Here is a 21,083-nt window from a genome sequence, read left to right on the forward strand (position 1 = left end):
ACAAATCCTTAGTGAAAAAGTTGTCTGGAAAGTACAAATAGAAAGGATGAAGCAATTAAAAGCTTATGTGTTTAAATGCTGAAGAAATCATTTATTATTATAGAATAGATAAGTAGTTATTGTGATAGGCGTTGCAGTAGTCAATGTCCGGCGGGGGAGGGGGCGCGGCGCTCGGGGGAGGGGCTGGGCGAGGAGCCGCGCCGGCCCGGCTGCCCGGGGCTCTTCAGACGTACCATTGTATCTAAATGGCGAAACCTTAGAAAGAAGATATAATTAGTTTATAAAAGGGTTAAAAGAAGTTAAAAATGTATAAATATGCATAAAATAACCTTTTAGCCATTATTTATAAAATAACGGTAAAATCATCTTATTCGTTTGATGGAAGATGGTATTTATTTCCTAATACGTACCTCAACGGCAAATCGTTGTTGTCGTTATCGACACTTTGGAAGAAGAACGCCAAAGGCCAGCTGATCCAAGAAGATTGTTTCCTAAAAAGAGAAGCATCCATTGGGGTTATTCCTTCTAACAATTGCAAGGTACTTTTATATTACATTACGTACGGTGTGGTAGGCAGCACACCGCCGGCGTCCGAGGGCGTATCGGGAGATGCGGGGGCAGCGGCAGCGGCGGCAGGTGGGGAGCCGGGCGTGGTGGGCACGGGCGGTGGCGTCTTGTTGATTGCCGGGTTGTAGATCTTGGGGTCGCTGACCATGCGGACGAAGAACGAGCGCTTGTGGGCCAGAGCCGCGCGGTGGCGGCGAGCTCTTTCTTCATTTAAGTCCTTGAATACATGTATACGTAAGAGATCAACTGTAGTCCTATGATGTATTGAGCAAAAATCACAATTTACTACAAATTTCGAAAAATATACATATCGCCATGTTTTGAAAAAAAAAAACTTTAAAATCAATGGCTACATTAAAAATATTTAGGTTTCTTAAACGAAATGTTATTGGTAGTTTAATGAAAATAAAAAAAAAATGTTTTTCGTTATCCCTCGATGTAATTTATCAAAACTTACTCGTTCCTTGTCCGGACCCTCCAGTAGCTCGGTAGCGAATTCTGTTATGATATCCCAAGCAATTTCTGTAAGTAAAAGGTATAAAGTGAAACCAAAGTGAAATATTATTTCAGTAACTGTTTCGTGGCAATTGAATATTGAAGTAACAACATTGAAAACTAATTTTGTTTTTCTTAATTAACCCTATCTTGTTATATGTTTTAATAGAAATTTAATTTAAATTGGTTCTACAGCGGGTATTTCTGGGTCTGCTAAACTAAAAACTTGAGATTGAAGTAAAGGAAACAAAGGTCTTAACGTTCATCACACTTATACGTTAAAGATCAACAGTTTACCGATGTCTTCCCGAGTCGCGTGCTGGTATACGACACAGAAGCGGATAACGAAGCGATCGCGCACGGACGCGGGTACCATATGGATCTTGCCCGAGGCGTTGATGTTGGTTAGCAGCTTCTTGTTCAGCTCGTCCACCTGCTCGCCCGACTCCTCTGGACCTCCCACCAGACGGAAGCAGACCAGACCCAGCTACAATAAATCAAAGAATCAATAAAGAGAACGAAACGACGATTAAGTGTAAATTAGTATGTTCTTAAAAAAAAGGTTATCATTTTGAACTGAAATCATTTTATTTTTACCTTTACTTGGTTGCAGACTTGGAATCTCTCATCCTTCTTCACGAGTTGTTCAAAGTACTTGGCCAGTTCGCAGTGACGGCGTACATACTTCTGCAAGCCGGTGATGCCGTAGCTCCTCAGCATGAACCAAAGCTTGAGCGATCGAAAGCGTCGGCTCAGTGGCACGCCCCAGTGTCGGTAGTCGATAGCAGTGTGGTCGTAGCAGTGCTGGAGGTACAAAGGGTCGACAACTAGTGCCGACGTCAGGAGATATCTATTGGTAACCCACAGGAGAGAACTGTCGAAGTTCGTAAGCATCAGTTTATTAGGGTTGGTGTTAAAGGAATCTGCGTATTCTACACCGGCTAGATGATATTTGTGCTCGGGACAGAGGAAGGCGCTGCCGGCGTATGCGGCGTCTACGTGCAACCACACGGACGGGAACTTCCTCACAACGGGACCTATTTCAGTTAGAACGTCGAACGAACATGACGAGGTTGTTCCCAACGTGGTTCCCACAAAGAACGGAACTAGGCCAGCCTCCTCGTCTTCTTCCATAGCCTGAAATTAAATGAGAATTAACAAAAGTTTCATTAATTTTAGATATGTATTAAAGTATACTATCATTTTCTAAGCTCATAGTGCACATAGTAACTACTTGTAAATAATCAGTATTCGCACAAATATTTCGCTGTCATTAGCATGCGTCGGATCAGAATGACACTCAATTGAGTAGAGATCGTTTTAATTAAAGCGATCTTCATTTCTAAAAGGGAAGAATGGTGAATTTCAGTATATTTGCGTCATAGAAAGTTGTTCACAATGCGGCCGTGTCTGCCGGCGCGCCACGTATTTCCGGAATCCGCGGCCGAGTCATTAAACGGCTGGCAGCGGTGCCTGCGGAACATCACGCCGCCGCCCGTCGCCGCCCGACGCCGCCCGCCTTTTCAATTATCTCTCGATTATCTTCACCGCGCCATAGAATCTTTATAACATACCACTCCTGCTTTTATTAAAATGTTCGTGCTTTCCTAATAAAAGTTAAGATTGCGATCAAACGTGACCCTGATTTACTGCATGAAATATAACTAGAGACACTTACCTCATCAATCAAATAGATTTATTTTTACAATCATGTTAGGTCTAATTGACTAACTTACTTGTTTCAAGGTTTCACCTCTTAGTGCGCCATTTTCATCTGGTTCCAAGATGCGCATCTTAACAAAGCTTATCATGGCCGCCTTCTCAACGCAAGAATGCGCCTCTTTGGAGCAGTATGCGATCAATTTTGACAGCAAAAGACCTTCATCCACGGTAGGAAACTGATGTTTCAGGCGTTTGATGCCGTTAGCCCTTGCAGCGAGCATGCAGACAAGTACACATTCGCTTGCTGAACCCTACGAAGGTTATAAAAACATATCATCCTTAACCTGAACTTTTTTTAAATAAAATAAAATTCATCGCCATTCTTGTTGGACGAAGCTGGAAATTCCAGCAACATGTGCGTAATGGAGGTCACCCTTTCGTCCGCAAAATCTTCAATTGAACATGGTAAATGACAGAACTAACTATAGATGCAATGTGTTTCTTACATTACGTAAAGATATACAGCGATAGTTATTCAGACTAACATAAAAACTAGTACTTTTATTATTGGAGTACAGATTTAAAACCGTAGTAGATTGATAACTCACTTCAATAACACCGCCTCCTTTGCTACCCTCTTCCAAAGCTAGGAATGCTGGAGGTAAGCCAATCGCTTTACCTGAAAATGAAAATTTACCTGTAATATTACATTTATTATCCTATTAATCTTATTGCATCTTATACTATTAAATTATATTTTTAAGACGTTAAATGCCACCGAATTGCCCTGCATGTTCATTTCCATAAACTCGCGGTGGTATAAACGGTGTTTACCTAAATAGCAACATTATTAATGCTCACCCATCCAGTCTAGCATAATGATTTCTAACTCCGTATTTGCAGGTGCTGCTGCCTGTAAAGGTTGAAAAGATTATTTATAACCATTAAAACATTGGTGATGACATGTGATTGGCAGTTCACAAGTAACTATTGTTAATTGAAATTGTCACTAGTTACTCGTATGTGCGAATTCTTCCATTACTGTAACGTGTACCCAACAATTAGTTAGTTTATTTTAGATTTGCTATTACGATGATGAATCAGTTTCACTGTTGTGCGGCGACCGAAAATAAGAGTGCTTAGGTTATTTTACGGCAACTTAACTAAAGATACCGGAAATGTGCAACGAGTTTAAAGGGCTGTAATTCAACGCATTCGGATTTTTATGAAACATACAAAAAGGTTAAATTCAAGTGTATCATTTTGCAATTACATATTTATTTAAAAAATTCAAATTGCCATCAATAAGTAACTGTTTCTAATTGTAGAATACTATTAATAGCTTTGAACATCGATTTCAGGTGGCAGTCGTTTAATAATTAAAATGGAACATGGATATTCAGGTTACGTAGTCTCTTTATAATTTCGCAGTTTTCTAACTTAGAGTCTACAGTTTTCACTGACCTATGTAAGTGTTCATATAAAGGCTATTCGAATAATTATGTCTTTCTAGATTTCGCCCTCGACTCCGTCTGCGTGTAATTAAAAAAAATATAAGTGAATAGGCTATGTATTCTTCAAGACTATCCTCTACATCTATGCCAAATTTCATCGAAATCCGTTCAGTCGCTTAGGCTACAAACTCTAAATCCATCAATCCATCTAAACTTTCACATTTGTAATATTAGTATGATAACTATTGCATTATTTAAGTGTAATAATACTTTTGTCACTGTGATAGTTTAGTGGAAAAGCTATCGAAATAAGCATACATCGATAGAGTTTGAGGTCCGAATTTTGTAAATATTCATCTTTTGCGTTTGGGTTCAATAAAGTTTTGTTTCTAGATTGTTCTAAAATAACTGTAACATTCATTGAAATAACTACTTTTTTTTTACTATGAAATTGGAAATAATTCGAAATTCAAATTGTCAAAAGAGAATGAAAGTGATGTTAATGATTTTTTGTTAAAAGTTTTTCATCAGTGTAAACGCGTGCTCCATGACTCGTCATCATGGATTTTTCAGGTTAAATGCGCACGAAATCTCACTGAAGTGGTTGACGACTAATTGGAGATTCGCCTTTAACTTTTCAAATACCATTCAGTGCATTTTACGTTATGATTCAAAAAGTTTTTAAATAGAACAATCGCATAATGTATTCTAGCTAGATTAGATTAGATTCTAGATAGACATTAAATTTCTGCCTGTGTTAAAAAAATATAACTATTTTATCTAGTTCGCTTACTAATCTGACTAAACTAACTGACTAATAGTAGAAGACTTAGACGAATATGAGTTTTATTAAAACAGTCGTTATTTTTACTTCGCTTCCTTATTTCTGTGTTATTCGTTTTTACATCCCTACTTGTCTTGTAAAGAATTTAAAATCGAACTTTTATTTAGTGTTGTACAGGAAAAAGTCACAAAAGTACGTGATTAATCACGTTCCAATCAGCAAAGCTTTGTAATGGAAACTGTTCTCTTGGATGAGTACAGGAATTTTACATCAAAAAATTCCTTTTAAGTATTAAGTTTCTTTACATTCTTAAAACTATATTAAAAAAATGTAACATTAAAAAATTGTGTGGAGTTTGGATTCTTACTATAAAATGTAATTCTTACCCAAGAGAAACCAATGCAGGCTATACCAGCGGACAGCATATCTCCAAGAATGGATGGATAGCCGTTGCCTGAAGGGAAGTAGGCATGGAAGCGAGGATGCTGCCAGTGCGTCAGGCCCGGCATGATCTTGTTCTCCACATCGCACATCACGTCGTCCCAGCTCTCAGGGTATTCTGGTGCCGAAGGCGGCAGCGCGGCCCGCAGGTACCCTGGCTCCACAGACGGAGTCACGCGCCGCGATCTAATCGTCGTCATGTAAGTACAAATATAATCCACCATTTCCTTCCCGCGTACTCTGAACTCTTCAGTGTCCATAGCGGATTTATTGTTTTAAAAACTTTGAAATGAAAACTTTTTTATAATAATTGTGCAAGGGTAAAGGCAGTTGAGGCAGTGGTGTCGGCTTGACGACCTCCGACAGACTCGACGGCCGGCCAACAATCCGTTGGTCGAGAGGTTGCGCGGGGCGGCGGCGTGGGGGCGAGGCGGGCAGGGCGCTAAGAGTATGTTAGCCCGCGCTTAGCTATGGGGTTAAGTACAAGCGTAAACTTAGCGATTATACTTAACTTTAAAAAATAAGATTAATTAATTTATATATAAAAAATGTCAGATTTTTTGCTAGATTCTTTATTCGATTTGAAGTTTCTAAATTAACAATAGAAATTTACAAGAAAGTTATCCGCCTCCGCTTCCGCGTCCTTCGTCACTCGCAATATATCCGCAGTTTATCGGCCCTTTGCCACTTCATTCACTCCTTGTCAGCTAAACGGTTTCCTTCTTACACAAAAATGGGGAGAAACTTAACAAGAATTTATTGATTTATAATTTTGGTAATTAAAAAGGTCTAATGCGTCAGTCACAGTTTAACTTAGCTCGAGGCATCCCTCAGGAACTTAAGTCAAGACTATTAAGTTACTGAGTTGGAAGACAGACAAGCTTTTGGGTCTCAAAAGGACCAACGCTTAGACTTGAGTAAAGAATTATAGTAATTTTAGTCATGTAAAAATAGTAAATACAACCTTATAACGTTAGTCTTAAGTAATTATTATTATCGATCAATTTTATTAATATTAAGATAATAATTATACACATTATGTACGACTATTTTCTAATAACAATACAATTCCAAATTTGTACATCGTGATTGTAAACTGCCTTTTAATACTAAACTGTAAATTCAGATCTTTTTATATATACGAGTAGTTAGTTTTATTAAGGTGACTACTATTACAATTTATATCATTCAGTTTGTAGAACATTATCATTAGATTGTTATCAATAATAGAATTGAAAGTTACCATTTTGTATTTCGTAATTGTTTGCCTTTGTCAGTGTATAAACATAACCACATATATATCTAACTAGCTGTTGCCCGCGACTTTGTCCATGCAATATTAAGATAAAGAATAAGCCTACAATCAAACCTCATCTATGTCAGCTCAGTATAAGTGTCAGAGATTACCCGTAGGACAGACGGACGGACAGGCATAAAAATTTTAAATGCGATTTTCGTTATCAACGTAATACACATCTTTCCGAAATCTGGAACATTTCTTTTGATATTATAAACAGACACACCAATTTTATTATATCTACAGATAGATAATTTCTATTTACTTACAATTTACCGTATTGTAAGCCTAGACTTCGTGTACATAGAGTTAATATTTAAGGTCTTCCGTTTTAGATCAATGTCAGTGGGCATTGTAATAAAATCCGACATTAAAAAGTGTAACAGAATTTAAATAATTTGTAATTCATAGAAGATTTCAATAAAGTAATATAGACGGTAAAACGCTCGACGCACTCAAATGGTCAGGAGTACGCCTCTTTGAATATTCATCTGAAAAAGCTTATCCTTTGAGTTAACTTTAGAATTTTTCATTATAGGCCAAATGGTTAAGTGCCGCCCGGGTGTAAGGCACCTTTGCATTGCTTAACCTACAAAAGCCTACGGAATTATTTATTTATTTATAAATAATAAAGTATTGAAATAAAATAAGCGCAATACTTTATCGTAAAATTTTCTCTTTCCATTGTAGTTGTATGAAAAGGAATACATTAAAAAGTAGTAAATATATTTAACTATTACACTTCATAATTCATACATTTATACCAAATTTTATCTAAATCCGTTCAACCGTTTTATTTGCGAAAGTTTAGATGGATGGAAGTGTGTTAGAGTTTGTAGCTAAACGGTTGAACGGATTTCGATAAAATTTGGTATAAATGTAGAGAATAGCGTAGAAGAGCACATAGACTACTACTACTACACTACTGTTTTTTTTTATTCCTCGCGAACGGAGTGGCGGGCGAATGATGGGGACATAAACCAGAAAGTGTTGAGATTGAATGTGGATGGCTACAAAGGAAGAGGAAGACCGAAGAAAGTATGGATGGATTGTGTGAAGGAAAATATGCTTAAGAAAGGAGTGGATTCAGATATGACGGCTGATAGAGATGTATGGAAGAGCAGCACATACTGTGCCGACCCTCCATAAGGGATAAGGGCAAGTGGATGATGAACGGAGTGGCGTGCGAAAGCTAGTTTAATTATAAATTTCACTCGTATTTTTTGTTAAAGGCCTTATTTGTAAAAAAGGATTTTATCAAATCGTTATATGTCATTCACAAACATGTTCGGACACTATAAAATTCAGTGTATAATATTTGTAAAGCATTCCATCAATAGAGCATTTTTAACATTATTTTCCGTCAAACTTTATAGTGCTATGAATTCGAACATCACGATAAGGCACTCTTCTCATGAAATACTATCGAATTAGGGAATTATGAGGAAGCAGGAAATAAATAAATTGGGTTTTAGTTTTTATTCTACTAGCTTTCGCCCGCGACTCCGTCCAGGTGGCCAAAAAAAAAACAAAAGTGAGTAGCCTATGTGTTCTCCCAGACTATCATTTATGTCTATGCCAAATTTTATTGAGATTCGTTCAGCCGTTTAGGCTACAAACTCTAACAAATATCTATCTATCCATACATCCATCTAAACTTTTGCATTTCTAATATTAATTAATTAGTAAGATTTAATTATAGCAAGGTAACTAGGACACCCGAATCGACAACTTCCAAATTTGTCTCTTGCACATATTTCTTTGAAAATGTCTTTGATTAGTCATATTTTACCGTAACTTTAAGAGATACATGTTTTAGAGTACATTGCACTTAATTTTAATAAAATGCTGACTGCATCAAATCGTACATGTATAGGCGGCCTATTGACGTTGTTGAGCGTAGGCTGGGCGGGCGACGCGCCGGGAGGTCGCCGCGCTGGAACGCGCATTCCTTCCGCCCCGGAATACCAATGCCATATTATTATGTGTGATCTCTCTCTGTGCAATATGCTTCCACAGACTTGCCTCCATTCACTGCTTACTCCTCTACGTATTTTACGCGTTTTGTGATATACAAAATTGTTTGATTTTTCTTAGCAGTAACGTATTCATTATTATAACAACGATCACCTTCGTTATTGTAATAATCATTCATGAAAACAATTTAATTCAACATCAATAACTTTTCTTCATATCATCATCTTAGAAAACCTAATTTAAATCGCACATATTACTGTGAAGATATTACAATGAATGATTTATACAAAGACAGAAGAATCTAAATTCAAAGATAAAAGAAGAAAGAAAAAAGCAAAGAAGCCAAGTAAAGCTACACGTAGAATCTCGTAGACAAGCGTAGCGTTTAACAAGCACTCATCACAATTTAGTACCGATACGATGCCTTTTCTATACTCTATTGTAGTGCATTTTTTTATCCAGTGTAGAGACGTGAAGACCTAAGTATTTTTTACAGAAAGTAAAGTATTAATTTATGCGCATGATGTTCGACTGGCTGATGTAGACGGCATCGTAGCGCGCTGATCAAGTAAAACAATTTAGGCGCTCCTTCCCTAATCGAATTTCTCGCTACTCCCTCCTCCAGGACTGCATTCCGACACAATTATTGAACGCAAATTCACTTACCTTCATCAAGTTATTCCAGTTTCGTTCTTGCGTAAAATATGCTCACTTAACATTGTTTCTCACATGTTGGATAACTAACTTATACGAGTTCTTTACTTATAAAAATTCGATGTTGTAATCGTTTATTTACCTATACAATAGTTAATGGCAACAGCTCTAAAACCCAATCATGAAAGTCAAACTCTGCAACGGTGAAAGTCCAGTTTTCATATAAAATACACGAATTTCATGTTTTCCGATGCCCAATCCGGTAATAATAACGAAGTAACGGCTCGTGCCGAGGCTCCTAAGGGAGCCCTCGAGCTTAGTTACTCATAAACGAGGTTTAGGCTAAACGCCATCTGTTCTCGGCCACCTCAAGCCCGGTGAATCTGTAAATGCCTCTTCAAGGTAAACAGTGGCCATTCAGTCACAAAAAAAAAGTTTTCCGATGATTATTTAAATAGTAAGTAATGTAAATCTACAGTCTTTGCAATAAAAAAATATGTGAAATGGTAGTGTATAGTGTAGTTTTTAAACTTTGCGTAGGCTCAATTTTCAAGTTGGGGCTACTGGAATATTTCTATAGCTAACCCATCGCTATTGAAAAGCGATCGAGAAACTTCGATAAAAATAAAGAGATCGTGCGGTAAAAGAAAATAGACTTGTTGAAATCTAATTTCGCGTAACCATAACGAGCAGCCACTCGAAGGCGATGAGCCATCCGCGGCAGAGCCCGCTCATATCAATTCTTTAATTGGGACGCCTTCTTCGCTTCGACGCCTTCGGAAAAATTGATAATAAAATTCTCAAGACTTTTCATATTTTTATATTTGCTGATATAGCCTATGAATCTAGAAATCATCTATTTAAACATTTACTTACAAGTATATATTGTTTATTTAAGTGTTTGGCTGTAAATATATCTCATTCTAGATCTCAATTAGGGTCAGTAACAAAGATTTATTGTCCTCTGAACAATTTAATGTGGGCTGAGTAGCTAAGACATATTAATAATTTAAAACCAAGTTATGGGAATTAATTTAAACTTCCGACGGTTGTTCAACATCTGCTGCATTGGGATTCTCATCGTTTTTCGCTTGGCTCAGGGGATAGGGTCCTTCGTTGCAATGGCGGCCGTCACATGAGAAATTATCGAAATCACAATATTCACCCACAATAGTCTGAAAAAAATTAACAACACAGTAATCATACAACATATAAATATAGAACTTTACTTGGAATGTGAATTAAGACAAAAAATATAGTAAAATACTCAAACTTATTTGATTTACCTAACATCCTAAAATATCTATGTATTTAGACACTTTTAAATTTCATTAGAATTTGTCTGCGTACGATAAAAAATTGTTGCGCATCATACTAACAAGAAGAATATTTCTAATGGCGTCACTACTAAGTCCTTACTAACCTTAGTAGGATGTTCAGGATCCGGGTTGGAGTTACAGATGCAACGGCCACAGACGCAACTGCCCCGACCTGAGCACACCTCACCCTCTGTCACCTCAGGAGGCCGACAGTTGTCTGCTGTGCTGGTCCCGCAAGAGCATTCCGCATTCTCTTCTATACTGACTTGAATTAAAAAAAAATTACACTATGCATGATTAATTAAATTAGAATCAACGAACTTTACAAATCGTTTAATTGCCACTTAATTAAGTTTTAGTAACACCAAAAAACAGAGACATGTAAAAATATTTTTATACTTACAACCATTGTCGGTATAGTGGATCGTATCATTCTTGCAAAAGTCTGAAAATGTTGGAAGTTCCTTCGAAAAACATCTATTACTGGTTACACACCAGGTACAATGACTTAATTTTAAACATTCTACACAAGACTGCTTTATGTTGCAAACTAAACGCTGATTTAAAACAAACGGGTACCGAGTTTTCCCTGTTACTATTGATACAGCGATGAAAACAGTCCCCAAACTCAAATATACTAATTTTACTGTATTAAACATTGTTTTAATTCAACTATTCTAGTTTCCTTTTGCTAGATTGCTTGATAACTAAACATAGCCGTGACATGATGTACGTCTTATATTGAAAACGATAACCTTTGCGGATGATTGCGTAAATAAATATATCTGTTCCCGTTTAAGATTTAATATATATACATGTATATTTCGCTCGTTAGTTATTTAATTGACTACTAGTTAGAGTGACGAAATTAACTTCAATATTTAACTGTTAGCATACAGGAAAACATGATGATTATTATCAGGCTAGATCAGTGATTCCCATAAAAGGTCCAGGTGGGCACACTAGGTTCACGAATGACCAAACTTGGGTATATTCCTAAGACGATAAGTTAAGTAGAAGATGCACAGGAGATATAAATGGGGTTCGCCTAAACCAGTATAATTTTGAAAGGTATCTCCTGAAACAAGAAACATAATATCACATTTCGATTCATATCGTTTCATAACTTTTTACATCTAAAACAATATGATCCTGCAATACATGAGCGATGTTACAAGGGCTACATATGTACGCATGTGATTAATAAGAAATTTTACTACTTAATAAAAGAAGAATGAATCACTAATTTTGCCGTTTAAAGTTGCTCTCAATATCATCTCATTGCTACAAAATATGTAATCTTCGCAATCCTTCTCAACTGTGATAACAATATTTCGGCTGTATGGATGTTTCATTATGTTACAAAGTACTCTGTGGAAGTGGAAAACAATAAAGAATTTTATTACCTATTGCAGTATTAATGTTTCAAAGGGTTTTTTGTTACGCACCTGAAATCTAGTAGGGAACAAAAGCTGCTGTAGGTAGGAGGTATATAAAATAGTCTAGTACAAAAATAGTCCAACCGGATAGTTAATTATTGTTTTTATGTTTCTAACACTTTTTCTTATAAGTTGATTTTATTATTAAAATAATCAGTTTAAAAATAAACAGTAATGGCAACAAATCAAAATTCTATTTTGTTGTCAATGTCATGTGGATTATCAACTGTCAAAACAAAAAGGTTTTAATAAATGCCAATTGAGTATAAATTTAAATTTGTTAATTATTAAATATAAAGGCTAAATTTATAATTAAACATTGTGTACTAGTTACAAATGGAAAATTATTTCAAAGGTAAAAATGTGGAAGAAGAACTGGAAAGAAATAAAATACCTATAAAGGATCTTCCCATAGACTTTCTTTGGATGCAAGTATGTTTATTGAATGCTATCATATATTGTATATTTATAAACGCTACATGATTCTAATAAGGAATTTATTTGTCGTTCCTTAACAAATCGACAAGAGAAAAGCGACAATGTGTGTCATATCAAAAATTACAGGTTAAAGGAGGTAGTAAGATGAGCAATCTTCTCGCCCATGCATCTGGTATCCTAGAAGACAAAGCAGCGACCTCTGTCGTGTGGACAGGAACTGGAGTCGCTATACCTAAAGCCATATCATGTGCAGAAATTCTCAAAAGACAATTTTCCATTGAACACCAAGTAACCAAACTTACGTATAAAAAGTAAATTAATTAAAATGGCAGTCTTCAATGTTTCTCAAAGAATTGTTGTTTTATATCTTTTTTGTTTTTATTTTAGGGTCGAGGAGTATTGGGAGCCAAAGATTGATGGACTTGAAAAAATCATTGTAAAAAGAGAAATACCCGTGATTCATATATTTTTATCTACTAATGATATTCAAGACCAGAATCAAATAGGGTCCGTTTTATTTCTTTTATAGAAATGTTCTTAAAGCTCTTATTGACATTTCAATTATTATTCTGCATTTATTTCAGGTACCAATCTTTGAAAGGCAAAAAATTTTGGCAAAAAGGTCAAACTAGCACTATTAGTAAAAACCAGCAGTCATACAAAACTAAGAAGCCTTTCAAACATAAGAAAAATCCAGTTGAACCATGAAAATGTTAATTGATAAAACTGTTACTTTACTGTCGGTTTTATTTTATTTTGACCAGACACAAACTAGATACAAAAAATATCTATAGATTCGTAAAATATTTTTAGAGTTTACTGAACTCAACTTTTGAGCTTTGTCTTGAAACTTTAATTTTTTCTGGATTTCTGCACAGTAAGAATTGCACAGGACCACACCACAGGCAACAATACAAATAAAACACACATATATACAATGTAATTTATTTTATTACTATTAGAGATACATTTCAAATTATGAGTTTGAAATAAAAGTTTAAATATATAACTTTGTTTTCTTTATGAATATAAAGCCCTAAGTAAAGTTTTAAATAATTTTGTTGACTGCCAGTTTCTATTTATCTTAGCTATTATCGACATCTTAAATTTAATAAATTGATATTACTCATAAATGCAACTTTAAAATCATTGACGTCAATATTTTTAAAACAATTTTACATCTACATGTTTTCCATCTTCATTTCACAAATGTCCTCTAAATAAAGTAATTCAAACTCCTTTATATTAGAATTATATGAAAGAATCATTAAGAGTATCTCAAATGTATTTATGAACTAGAACTAATGTTAGTATTATAAATAAACAAGTCATAAGGTGATTATATATATTTTTGCTAATTAAATAAGTATTTCATAGTTTATCAAGAAAATACTTTATCGTAAAGTCAGATCTAAGCTTCTGATTCACCAACAGTTTGTGTAATTGGTGTTTCATCATCAAGTTTTGGAAGTATTAAAATTTCCTTTGAAATTATTGAATACTTTGTAACAAAGTATGTAAATCTCTTGCACAAATGTGTTTCCTTTTCAAATGCATCGAATATAGCACGGTGATGGAAGTATGCATGTGAAAAAATTCTATACACCCTCCTGCAGACCGAGCCTAATTTAGCCACTGAAGATTCCTTTATGCTCACCCTGAAATATAAGTTACAGCTTAATTTTGCAGTTTCTTACATTAAAACACATATTCTATAAAGTTAAGCAGTCCTTTTAGCATGGTACAATATAATCAGTCAGCTTTGGCTCTCTCACTAGACCTATAATTTGGTTTCAGAAAATAATGTGTACATTAATATATTATTACCTGCTTGGAAAGTATTTGTTACTGTTAAGTAGACATGCAGCACCATCCAGTGTGTGCCGTGTATAATCTATAGCAGGACACTCCTTAGGTGTCTTATGAGCAGCGCACAGGAAAATCCACTGTTCTGTTGCAGTCATTTGTGTACAAGTTTCTGGTTTACATTCACTCTGTAATCTAACTGCAAGTCCATTCAACTCCATACAAAATTGCCTAGAACAAGACATATATATGTTTTACAATTGTCTCTTGTTTTTTTTAAATAATAGTTTATGCAGATATAATTTTCGAAAACAATGTTTCTTGCAGAAAAATTACCTCAAGTGTTCATATTTCCATACGCCTTCGTCTTGGGCCTCCGGCATCTTTAGAATGGCTTCCAAATTAGCAGGATCACGTCGAATAGTTTGTTGAATAAATTGCTGTACAGCCAAGGTACTGTCCATTTCCTCAAATGGTTCATCGGGCCAGCGACAGAAATCCTGAAATTCCACTTTTCTTTAAGTATGAACAATTCAAGGAAATAGATACCTTATGTAAATTATTATACCTTTGCCCTGGAACCGGGCTGGTTTCGTCTAAGTATTTGTGTCCCATCAGCCATACTTGATATTTATTCACCTACAAGTAGATAAGTCGAGTTAAACTATAAATGTACCAAAAATAATAATGTGTATTTTAGTAGTTTCTTTTAATTCGAATGAATTCAATTCAATGATCAATAAAATTCATTAGAAACAGAAATATATAAAAATTGATAAAAACGGACACAACAAGCAATTGACAACTAAATAGACAGAAAAAAAATATCGGACCACAGATAAAACACCATATAAAACAGGCTAAAAATTATTAATTATCGCACCATGCAGTATATAGAACAGTTTGATGAAACTAAACTATTTAGAATAGAATTATTATCTATTTAACTATAGAGGAAGTAACCTGAAACTAAAAATAGGTTAAAACATAATGTTTTGAAAATTAATTTACATCTACATAAAATCCATTTTTTTTGTCTGTTAAGTGACATGTTTTTAATTTGCATGACAGTGACAGTTGTAAAAATACATGTTTTCATTTTCATGAAGTATTAAAAACTTGAAAACAAAGCTTGCATCGTTTGCAAATTGCATTTTAAAGATTAAGATAAAATCTTATTAATAAGGAACTCACAATCTTGCTTCTTTTCATTTGTACTTTACGTGTTAGAATCGCCAAATAGTTGTGTGCACCATGTTTTATCTAATAATTTTAATGTTGACTTTTAAATATTTGTATTGTTCTTCCATAATGGATATGACAACGAGTTCATTTGGTAGAAGTAACAATGGTTTTATCGCTGCATTTGGTGACTTCAACTCGGACGAATTGACTGATGCTTTTATAATAAATGGTTCGAGTGTTGAAGTGCTCTTGGCATACGAAAAGGAACCTTTTTTGCGACCATCATCTTTTGTTTGTTCTTTTAATGATCTCGTGATAACAAGCATAGTGCCAGGTGACTACGATGGAGATGCTTACATGGACATACTGTTCACGACACAAATTCAAAATGCTACATCTAATTCACATGAAGTACGCATTTTATGGGGAGGCGCACCCACCTTGAACTGTTCAGATGCGGTTTCGATCCGAGCTACAACAATAGGCCAGCCATTAGTGTTAGATTATAATCGTGACATGATTTTAGATTTATTTGGCATCAATTCTAAAAAAGAAAGGGTGTTTTGGGTATTTGATAAAACCAGATTGAATCCAATTGAAATTCCAATGAGCAAAGATTTGCTTAAAGAAGTAAAACTCCCGCACTCACATTCATTTTTGGACGTAAATGATGATAATGCTGCTGATCTGTTGGTCACAACTAAGTTGGATATAGAAGTTTGGTTTAATGATGAAGCTGGTGGATTTACATACAACTACAGTATTGATTTACTTGTTGGACATCCAGCAATATACGGCCAGGCTTTATTAACCGATGTTGCTTTGTCGGGACAATTCTATGTAGTAATACCAGTTTGCTATGATGTGGAATGTTTAAATAGCACTATACTAATTTATGACAACAAACAATGGCATGATCTTCAAGTGGACTTTAATGATGGTAAAGGAACTTTATGGCGATTTACCCCTCCAAGAGATGAAATATACTTGGATACTATAACAATGAGAAGTGGTGACTATAATATGGATGGGTATCCAGACATTCTGATGACCCTAAGTCCAGTAAATAGCAATGAAACTGCAGTTTTTCTATTGCATAATGTACCTTGCACCTCAGTGGGTTGTAAATTTTCAAGAACTTTTCAAGTGCAGTGGGAGAAATTTGATACATTTGGTAGAAATGTTGTGATGGCTACATTTTACGATTTTTACATGGATGGTGTTCTTGATGTTATTTATATTAAAAAGAATACCACTTTGCAGTCATATACTATGAATGCATTTAAAAATGAATTGGAATATGATACAAACTTTATAAAGGTTATTGTTGTGACTGGGCTCTCCAATAAAAACATACCTGTTATTAATGGAACCTTGTACAATAGGAAAGTAACTTTTGGTAAGTGTGTTTAATACATTGTTTCATAGTTATTGGTATAGGGAAACAGCAAAATTTTCTTGTTTTCTCCAATCTTAAAAATGACAGAATCAATGAAATTTTAGATCCTTTCTCCAAATTAACAAGTGAATGAATTACCAACTATTAACATGAATTTTTTTTTTCAGGCACTAATTTACCTGGACCTAAAATTGGATACAATACTTGGTCTCAAGAAAGTACCTACAGGACAGGAGTGTGCGCCCAACTTTCACAATCTGCTTATTTTGCATTGCAACTGCCTTATTCAATATTCGGACTGGATAGGACACCTAATTTTGTAGACACACTAAATGTTGGTCTATCAGGATACTCCAAAAGCTGGACTCAAATAATCCCCAATTCACAAATAGTTGTTATCCCAGCTCCACCAAATGACCCATCACAATGGCATGCTCAATTATTTGTTACACCAAGCAAAGTTATTTTGAAAAGTGTTTTTGTATTAACTGCCATTATTGTTATAATAACCGCTTGTGTGTTATATTTACATTGGAAAGAAAGGAATGATAGACAAGATATTATAGAAATTGATGAAAAGACATATGTAAAGATTTAGATCTCTTTTTAAATGTGATATAATTAATATATTATTTTAACAGTGTTAAGCCCACAATAACATATTTTGCCTAAATGGGCTAGCTGACTGTTACCACCGTTATTTTTTTAAAAAAAAAACAATGATAGAGTTTACAAAGTGTTTTTCGATATTTAAGACTCAAAGGTGGAAGTGCCTTTACTAGACCATACTATATAGTTAGGAGTTATATTTTAAATTAATCATTCTTTACTTTATTAAAAAGTCTGTGATCACTTTATATTAAATGTTATTTTCACAAACAATGAGTACTCTCAAACATATTTCCTTTGTCAAATGGGGATGTTTCCTAATGTTACAAATCCAAATAAAGTTATGTTTAATATTTATACATTATATATTTACATAATAAAAGCAATTCCAAAAATTAGGAAACATCCCCATTGCATTTAAAGTAAAAAACATTGTAGTGTCCCTCACACTATAAGATTTTTAACCACAAACTTCATGGAGGTGGGATCGATGGAGACTGATGCGGTCACCTATGCGGTAACAGTGTGTCGAACATTTCTTTCAATCTTCAGCTCTATACGAAGTAGTTTAACTTTAATGTGTCATTAATTAATTTGCGTGTAAATATGGTTTTCCAAAGGGGGGGGAAGGTCGATAAGATCGTGTTGTGCCCCGGGCGCGAGATAAGCTGCTATGTACTTCTTGTGAAGGACTGTAAATTCTAATTTTATGTAAATAAAGCTTAGTTTCCAATAATTATAAAATATGTTTTTAAATGTTGTTTTTCCCCTTTAACTCGAACTCGTCCCGTCACATAGTTTTAGTTAAATTGTTATTGTGTCCACATAATTGCGGTAGAAAGTTTAGCTTAATTTTCTCCGCTTGTTAAAAGTCAGAATCTTATAGACGTTGTAAATTGTTCTCATTCCTAGATCAAACAGACTTTAATAATAATAACATACAAATTAATATTGGTGTAAATTATAATAAAAACGAAGACAAGTTTATGACTTTTATGATTCATTCCAAGTGTGGTAATAATTATAAATGTTTTTCAAAAATTAAAATTTAGTTTATATAAGTATTTGAGTTTTTAAAAATTGTGAATTAAGTGTACAATTACAAAACTTTGTGTCATAGGCATTGGGTTCTGTTGTAAGTATCTAAAATCTTAAACAACTTTAAACTTAAAACAATATAATCTTACTAGGTTTCGCCCGCGACTGCGTCCGCGTAGAGTTAAAAAAAAAGCAAGTAGCCTATGTGTTCTTCCAGACTATCCCCTACATCTATGTCAAATTTCATCGAGACCTATTCATTAGTTTAGGCTACAAACTCATTTATTCATCCATCTAAACTTTAGCATTTTTAATATAAGTAAGATTACTTATGTCCATGCCGAACCAAAATCGTGGTATCCTTTTTAAACCATGTATCGATTTAAAATAATTTAATTGTTAACACAACCGCGGACAAAATCACATTTAATTTAATTTGTTACTATATCTTTACTTTACGAAATTTTAAAGCTAAAAGATGCTTTTTTGAACCAAAATGCTTACGATGCTCTTCTATCTCCAAGTAACATAAGTTATGACACATTTACATTAGTTATAACACACAACATGAATGGTTTGTTAGTTTTATAATTGAATGCCATAGTATTATTTGTGTGTTTGTAGCTGTTAGTACCGAGGTGAAGGCGACGGCATGTTGTGTGTTGCGCGTATTCTGGTACTCGCGGCGCTGGGCCTACTTGCCAGGCCTTCTGCTGCCGGTAAGAAGTACAATATCACCATCGGCTACCTGCCTTGCATCATGGGCTGGCACAGGGACAGGCAGGGCCTCGCCATCTCTGGTGCACTCTCCATGGCCCTGGAGGAGGTCTGCATCATAATTTCGCATGGTTTCAGATAAAGGAACGCATTTTTTAATAAATAAGAAAGATGATTTACGGACGTGAGTGTATATTGTATTAAAAGATTTTACCACTGGTTTTAGATTAACAACAGTTCTGTGATCCTGCCCGACGTGCAGCTGTTGCTGAAGTGGAATGACACGCGCTGCGACACGGCGACAGCGACGCGGCTGCTCACAGACATGAGCTGCTCCGGCGTCGTCGCCTTCTTTGGACCCGAAGGTCGCTGTCATACAGAGGCTATCATTGCACAGTCGCGCAATCTACCTATGATCTCTTTTGTGAGTAGGAAAGACCTATCCAGGTTTTATGCCATGACCATTTTATTGTAACAGTAAAATTTATTTTTTCAGAAATGTTCCGATTACCAAACTTCAACATTGCCAAATTTTGCTAGACTGGACCCGCCTGACACTCAGGTATATAATATCTATGTACTTGATTAAAAGCTTCTCACATATGACACAAACTTACATGACGCAACGTTTCAGGTTACGAATACTGTGTTATCGTTATTGAGGTACTACAGATGGAATAAGTTTTCGATACTGTATGAAGAGTCATGGGTAACGGTCGCGATGACGCTGGAGAACCACGCGAAGCAGAACAACATGACGGTGAACCACCAGCGGCCCGTCATCGACAGCTTCAAGTGCTGCGAGGACAAGATGGCCTGCTGCGCTCCCGGCTTCTGGTACCAGTTCATACAGGAGACCAAAAATAAGACAAGAAGTCAGTTCACATTAATTTTTATTTACCTCTAGCTAGTTAGTTCTTTCGAGATGTATGTGAGTATATGATAACGATATATTTTTATTCTTTCCAACACGTTAACAGGCCACTTCTTTATACATTTTTTTTAGTTTTATTTGCTCAAATTTATGATGTTTTTCCAGTTTACGTGTTTTTGGGCTCAACATCTGGTCTCATAGAAATGATGACAGCCATGGAGTCGAAACAATTGTTCGTTAAGGGAGAGTACATGGTTATATTCGTTGACATGATGCCATGATACTCTTCGAAGGATGCATTGAAGTATGTAATAAGTAAGTGTATGACTTCTAATAAATTATCAATAACGTGTTTTGCGTAGATTTAGTTATACATTAAATGATAAATAATGTTCTACCTTCCATAGGTACCGAAGATCGTGCCTCCAAACTGGTGTGTCCGAGCACTGCGGAGTTCAGGAAGCGCGCGCAGTCGCTGCTGGTGGTGGTGTCGTCAGAGCCGACGGGCGGGTACGCGAACTTCACCTCTAAAGTGCAGCAGTACAACAACATGAAACCATTCGAATTTCCATCGCCGACAGTTTTTGGAGGTAGATTCACCAAGGTAATATTTTACGCAGATGTATTAGAAAAAAATGTTACGAATTCGATTAGAATAACAATAGAAAAGTTATGTTATGTCTCCCTTTCGTAACAAGACTTTATGTGGCGACTGACAGCGGTTAAAAAATTCTGAAACTGGTAATAACTAATACGGAAATTAAAATTCTGATATCAAATTGTTTTATATTTTAGTTGGAAATATAGCCGTAGTTTAAAATTAAACGTGGATATGTAATATTTAAAAATATTTTCCTAAAATGTTTCAATATTAATTTTCAGTTTGTACCAAGATATGCGGCATATTTGTACGATTCAGTGAAGTTGT

At 35.2% G+C, this 21,083-nt stretch overlaps 6 protein-coding genes across 10 annotated transcripts in view; 3 read left to right on the plus strand and 3 right to left on the minus strand.

Moving 5' to 3' along the window:
- Positions 1-90: 90 nt before the first annotated feature.
- On the minus strand, positions 91-5,663 carry LOC106109234 (tyrosine decarboxylase). 2 transcript variants are annotated; one of them, XM_013290645.1, is made up of 10 exons: positions 5,349-5,663; positions 3,586-3,637; positions 3,333-3,403; positions 2,799-3,035; positions 1,660-2,199; positions 1,360-1,549; positions 1,025-1,089; positions 564-784; positions 411-491; positions 91-255 (listed from the first exon to the last, which is right to left on the minus strand). In XM_013290645.1, exons 1-10 carry the CDS (start codon positions 5,661-5,663, stop codon positions 141-143), a joined length of 1,887 nt encoding a protein of 628 aa, XP_013146099.1. In that variant the 3' UTR covers positions 91-140. The 2 variants fall into 2 exon arrangements, with proteins under 2 accessions (XP_013146099.1, XP_013146100.1); XM_013290646.1 differs by lacking the exon at positions 5,349-5,663 and adding an exon at positions 3,742-3,825.
- A 4,472-nt stretch (positions 5,664-10,135) lies between these two features.
- On the minus strand, positions 10,136-12,208 carry LOC106109253 (integrin beta-8-like). 4 transcript variants are annotated; one of them, XM_013290668.1, is made up of 5 exons: positions 12,099-12,208; positions 11,894-12,021; positions 11,054-11,095; positions 10,755-10,915; positions 10,136-10,506 (listed from the first exon to the last, which is right to left on the minus strand). In XM_013290668.1, the coding sequence occupies exons 2-5, from the start codon at positions 12,003-12,005 to the stop codon at positions 10,366-10,368; spliced, it is 456 nt and encodes a 151-aa protein (XP_013146122.1). In that variant the 5' UTR covers positions 12,006-12,021; positions 12,099-12,208; the 3' UTR covers positions 10,136-10,365. The 4 variants fall into 4 exon arrangements, with proteins under 4 accessions (XP_013146122.1, XP_013146118.1, XP_013146120.1 ...); XM_013290664.1 differs by lacking the exon at positions 11,894-12,021 and having other exon boundaries at positions 11,054-11,728; XM_013290666.1 differs by lacking the exon at positions 12,099-12,208 and having other exon boundaries at positions 11,054-11,728; positions 11,871-11,955.
- Positions 12,209-12,406: 198 nt separating this feature from the next.
- On the plus strand, positions 12,407-13,266 carry LOC106109187 (ribonuclease P protein subunit p25-like protein). The gene is made up of 4 exons (XM_013290593.1): positions 12,407-12,521; positions 12,654-12,838; positions 12,915-13,034; positions 13,112-13,266. Exons 1-4 carry the CDS (start codon positions 12,426-12,428, stop codon positions 13,233-13,235), a joined length of 525 nt encoding a protein of 174 aa, XP_013146047.1. The 5' UTR covers positions 12,407-12,425; the 3' UTR covers positions 13,236-13,266.
- Positions 13,267-13,858: 592 nt separating this feature from the next.
- On the minus strand, positions 13,859-15,144 carry LOC106109186 (MOB kinase activator-like 4). The gene is made up of 4 exons (XM_013290592.1): positions 14,902-15,144; positions 14,670-14,833; positions 14,355-14,564; positions 13,859-14,185 (listed from the first exon to the last, which is right to left on the minus strand). The coding sequence occupies exons 1-4, from the start codon at positions 14,953-14,955 to the stop codon at positions 13,939-13,941; spliced, it is 675 nt and encodes a 224-aa protein (XP_013146046.1). The 5' UTR covers positions 14,956-15,144; the 3' UTR covers positions 13,859-13,938.
- Positions 15,145-15,408: 264 nt separating this feature from the next.
- On the plus strand, positions 15,409-18,511 carry LOC106109315 (T-cell immunomodulatory protein). Its single transcript, XM_013290767.1, has 2 exons — positions 15,409-16,917; positions 17,085-18,511. Exons 1-2 carry the CDS (start codon positions 15,588-15,590, stop codon positions 17,513-17,515), a joined length of 1,761 nt encoding a protein of 586 aa, XP_013146221.1. The 5' UTR covers positions 15,409-15,587; the 3' UTR covers positions 17,516-18,511.
- Positions 18,512-18,556: 45 nt separating this feature from the next.
- The window catches only part of LOC106109177 (guanylate cyclase 32E-like), a 3,877-nt gene continuing 1,350 nt past the window's right edge, over positions 18,557-21,083 (plus strand). Inside the window, 8 exon segments of the mRNA XM_013290582.1 lie at positions 18,557-18,661; positions 19,189-19,390; positions 19,508-19,705; positions 19,778-19,843; positions 19,916-20,156; positions 20,321-20,470; positions 20,563-20,759; positions 21,038-21,081. Coding sequence (XP_013146036.1) covers positions 19,217-19,390; positions 19,508-19,705; positions 19,778-19,843; positions 19,916-20,156; positions 20,321-20,470; positions 20,563-20,759; positions 21,038-21,081 — 1,070 coding nt within the window. The 5' untranslated portion in view covers positions 18,557-18,661; positions 19,189-19,216.

The sequence above is a fragment of the Papilio polytes genome, unplaced genomic scaffold (genome assembly GCF_000836215.1).
Source record: "Papilio polytes unplaced genomic scaffold, Ppol_1.0 DF821289.1, whole genome shotgun sequence".
Taxonomy (NCBI): Eukaryota; Metazoa; Arthropoda; class Insecta; order Lepidoptera; family Papilionidae; genus Papilio; species Papilio polytes.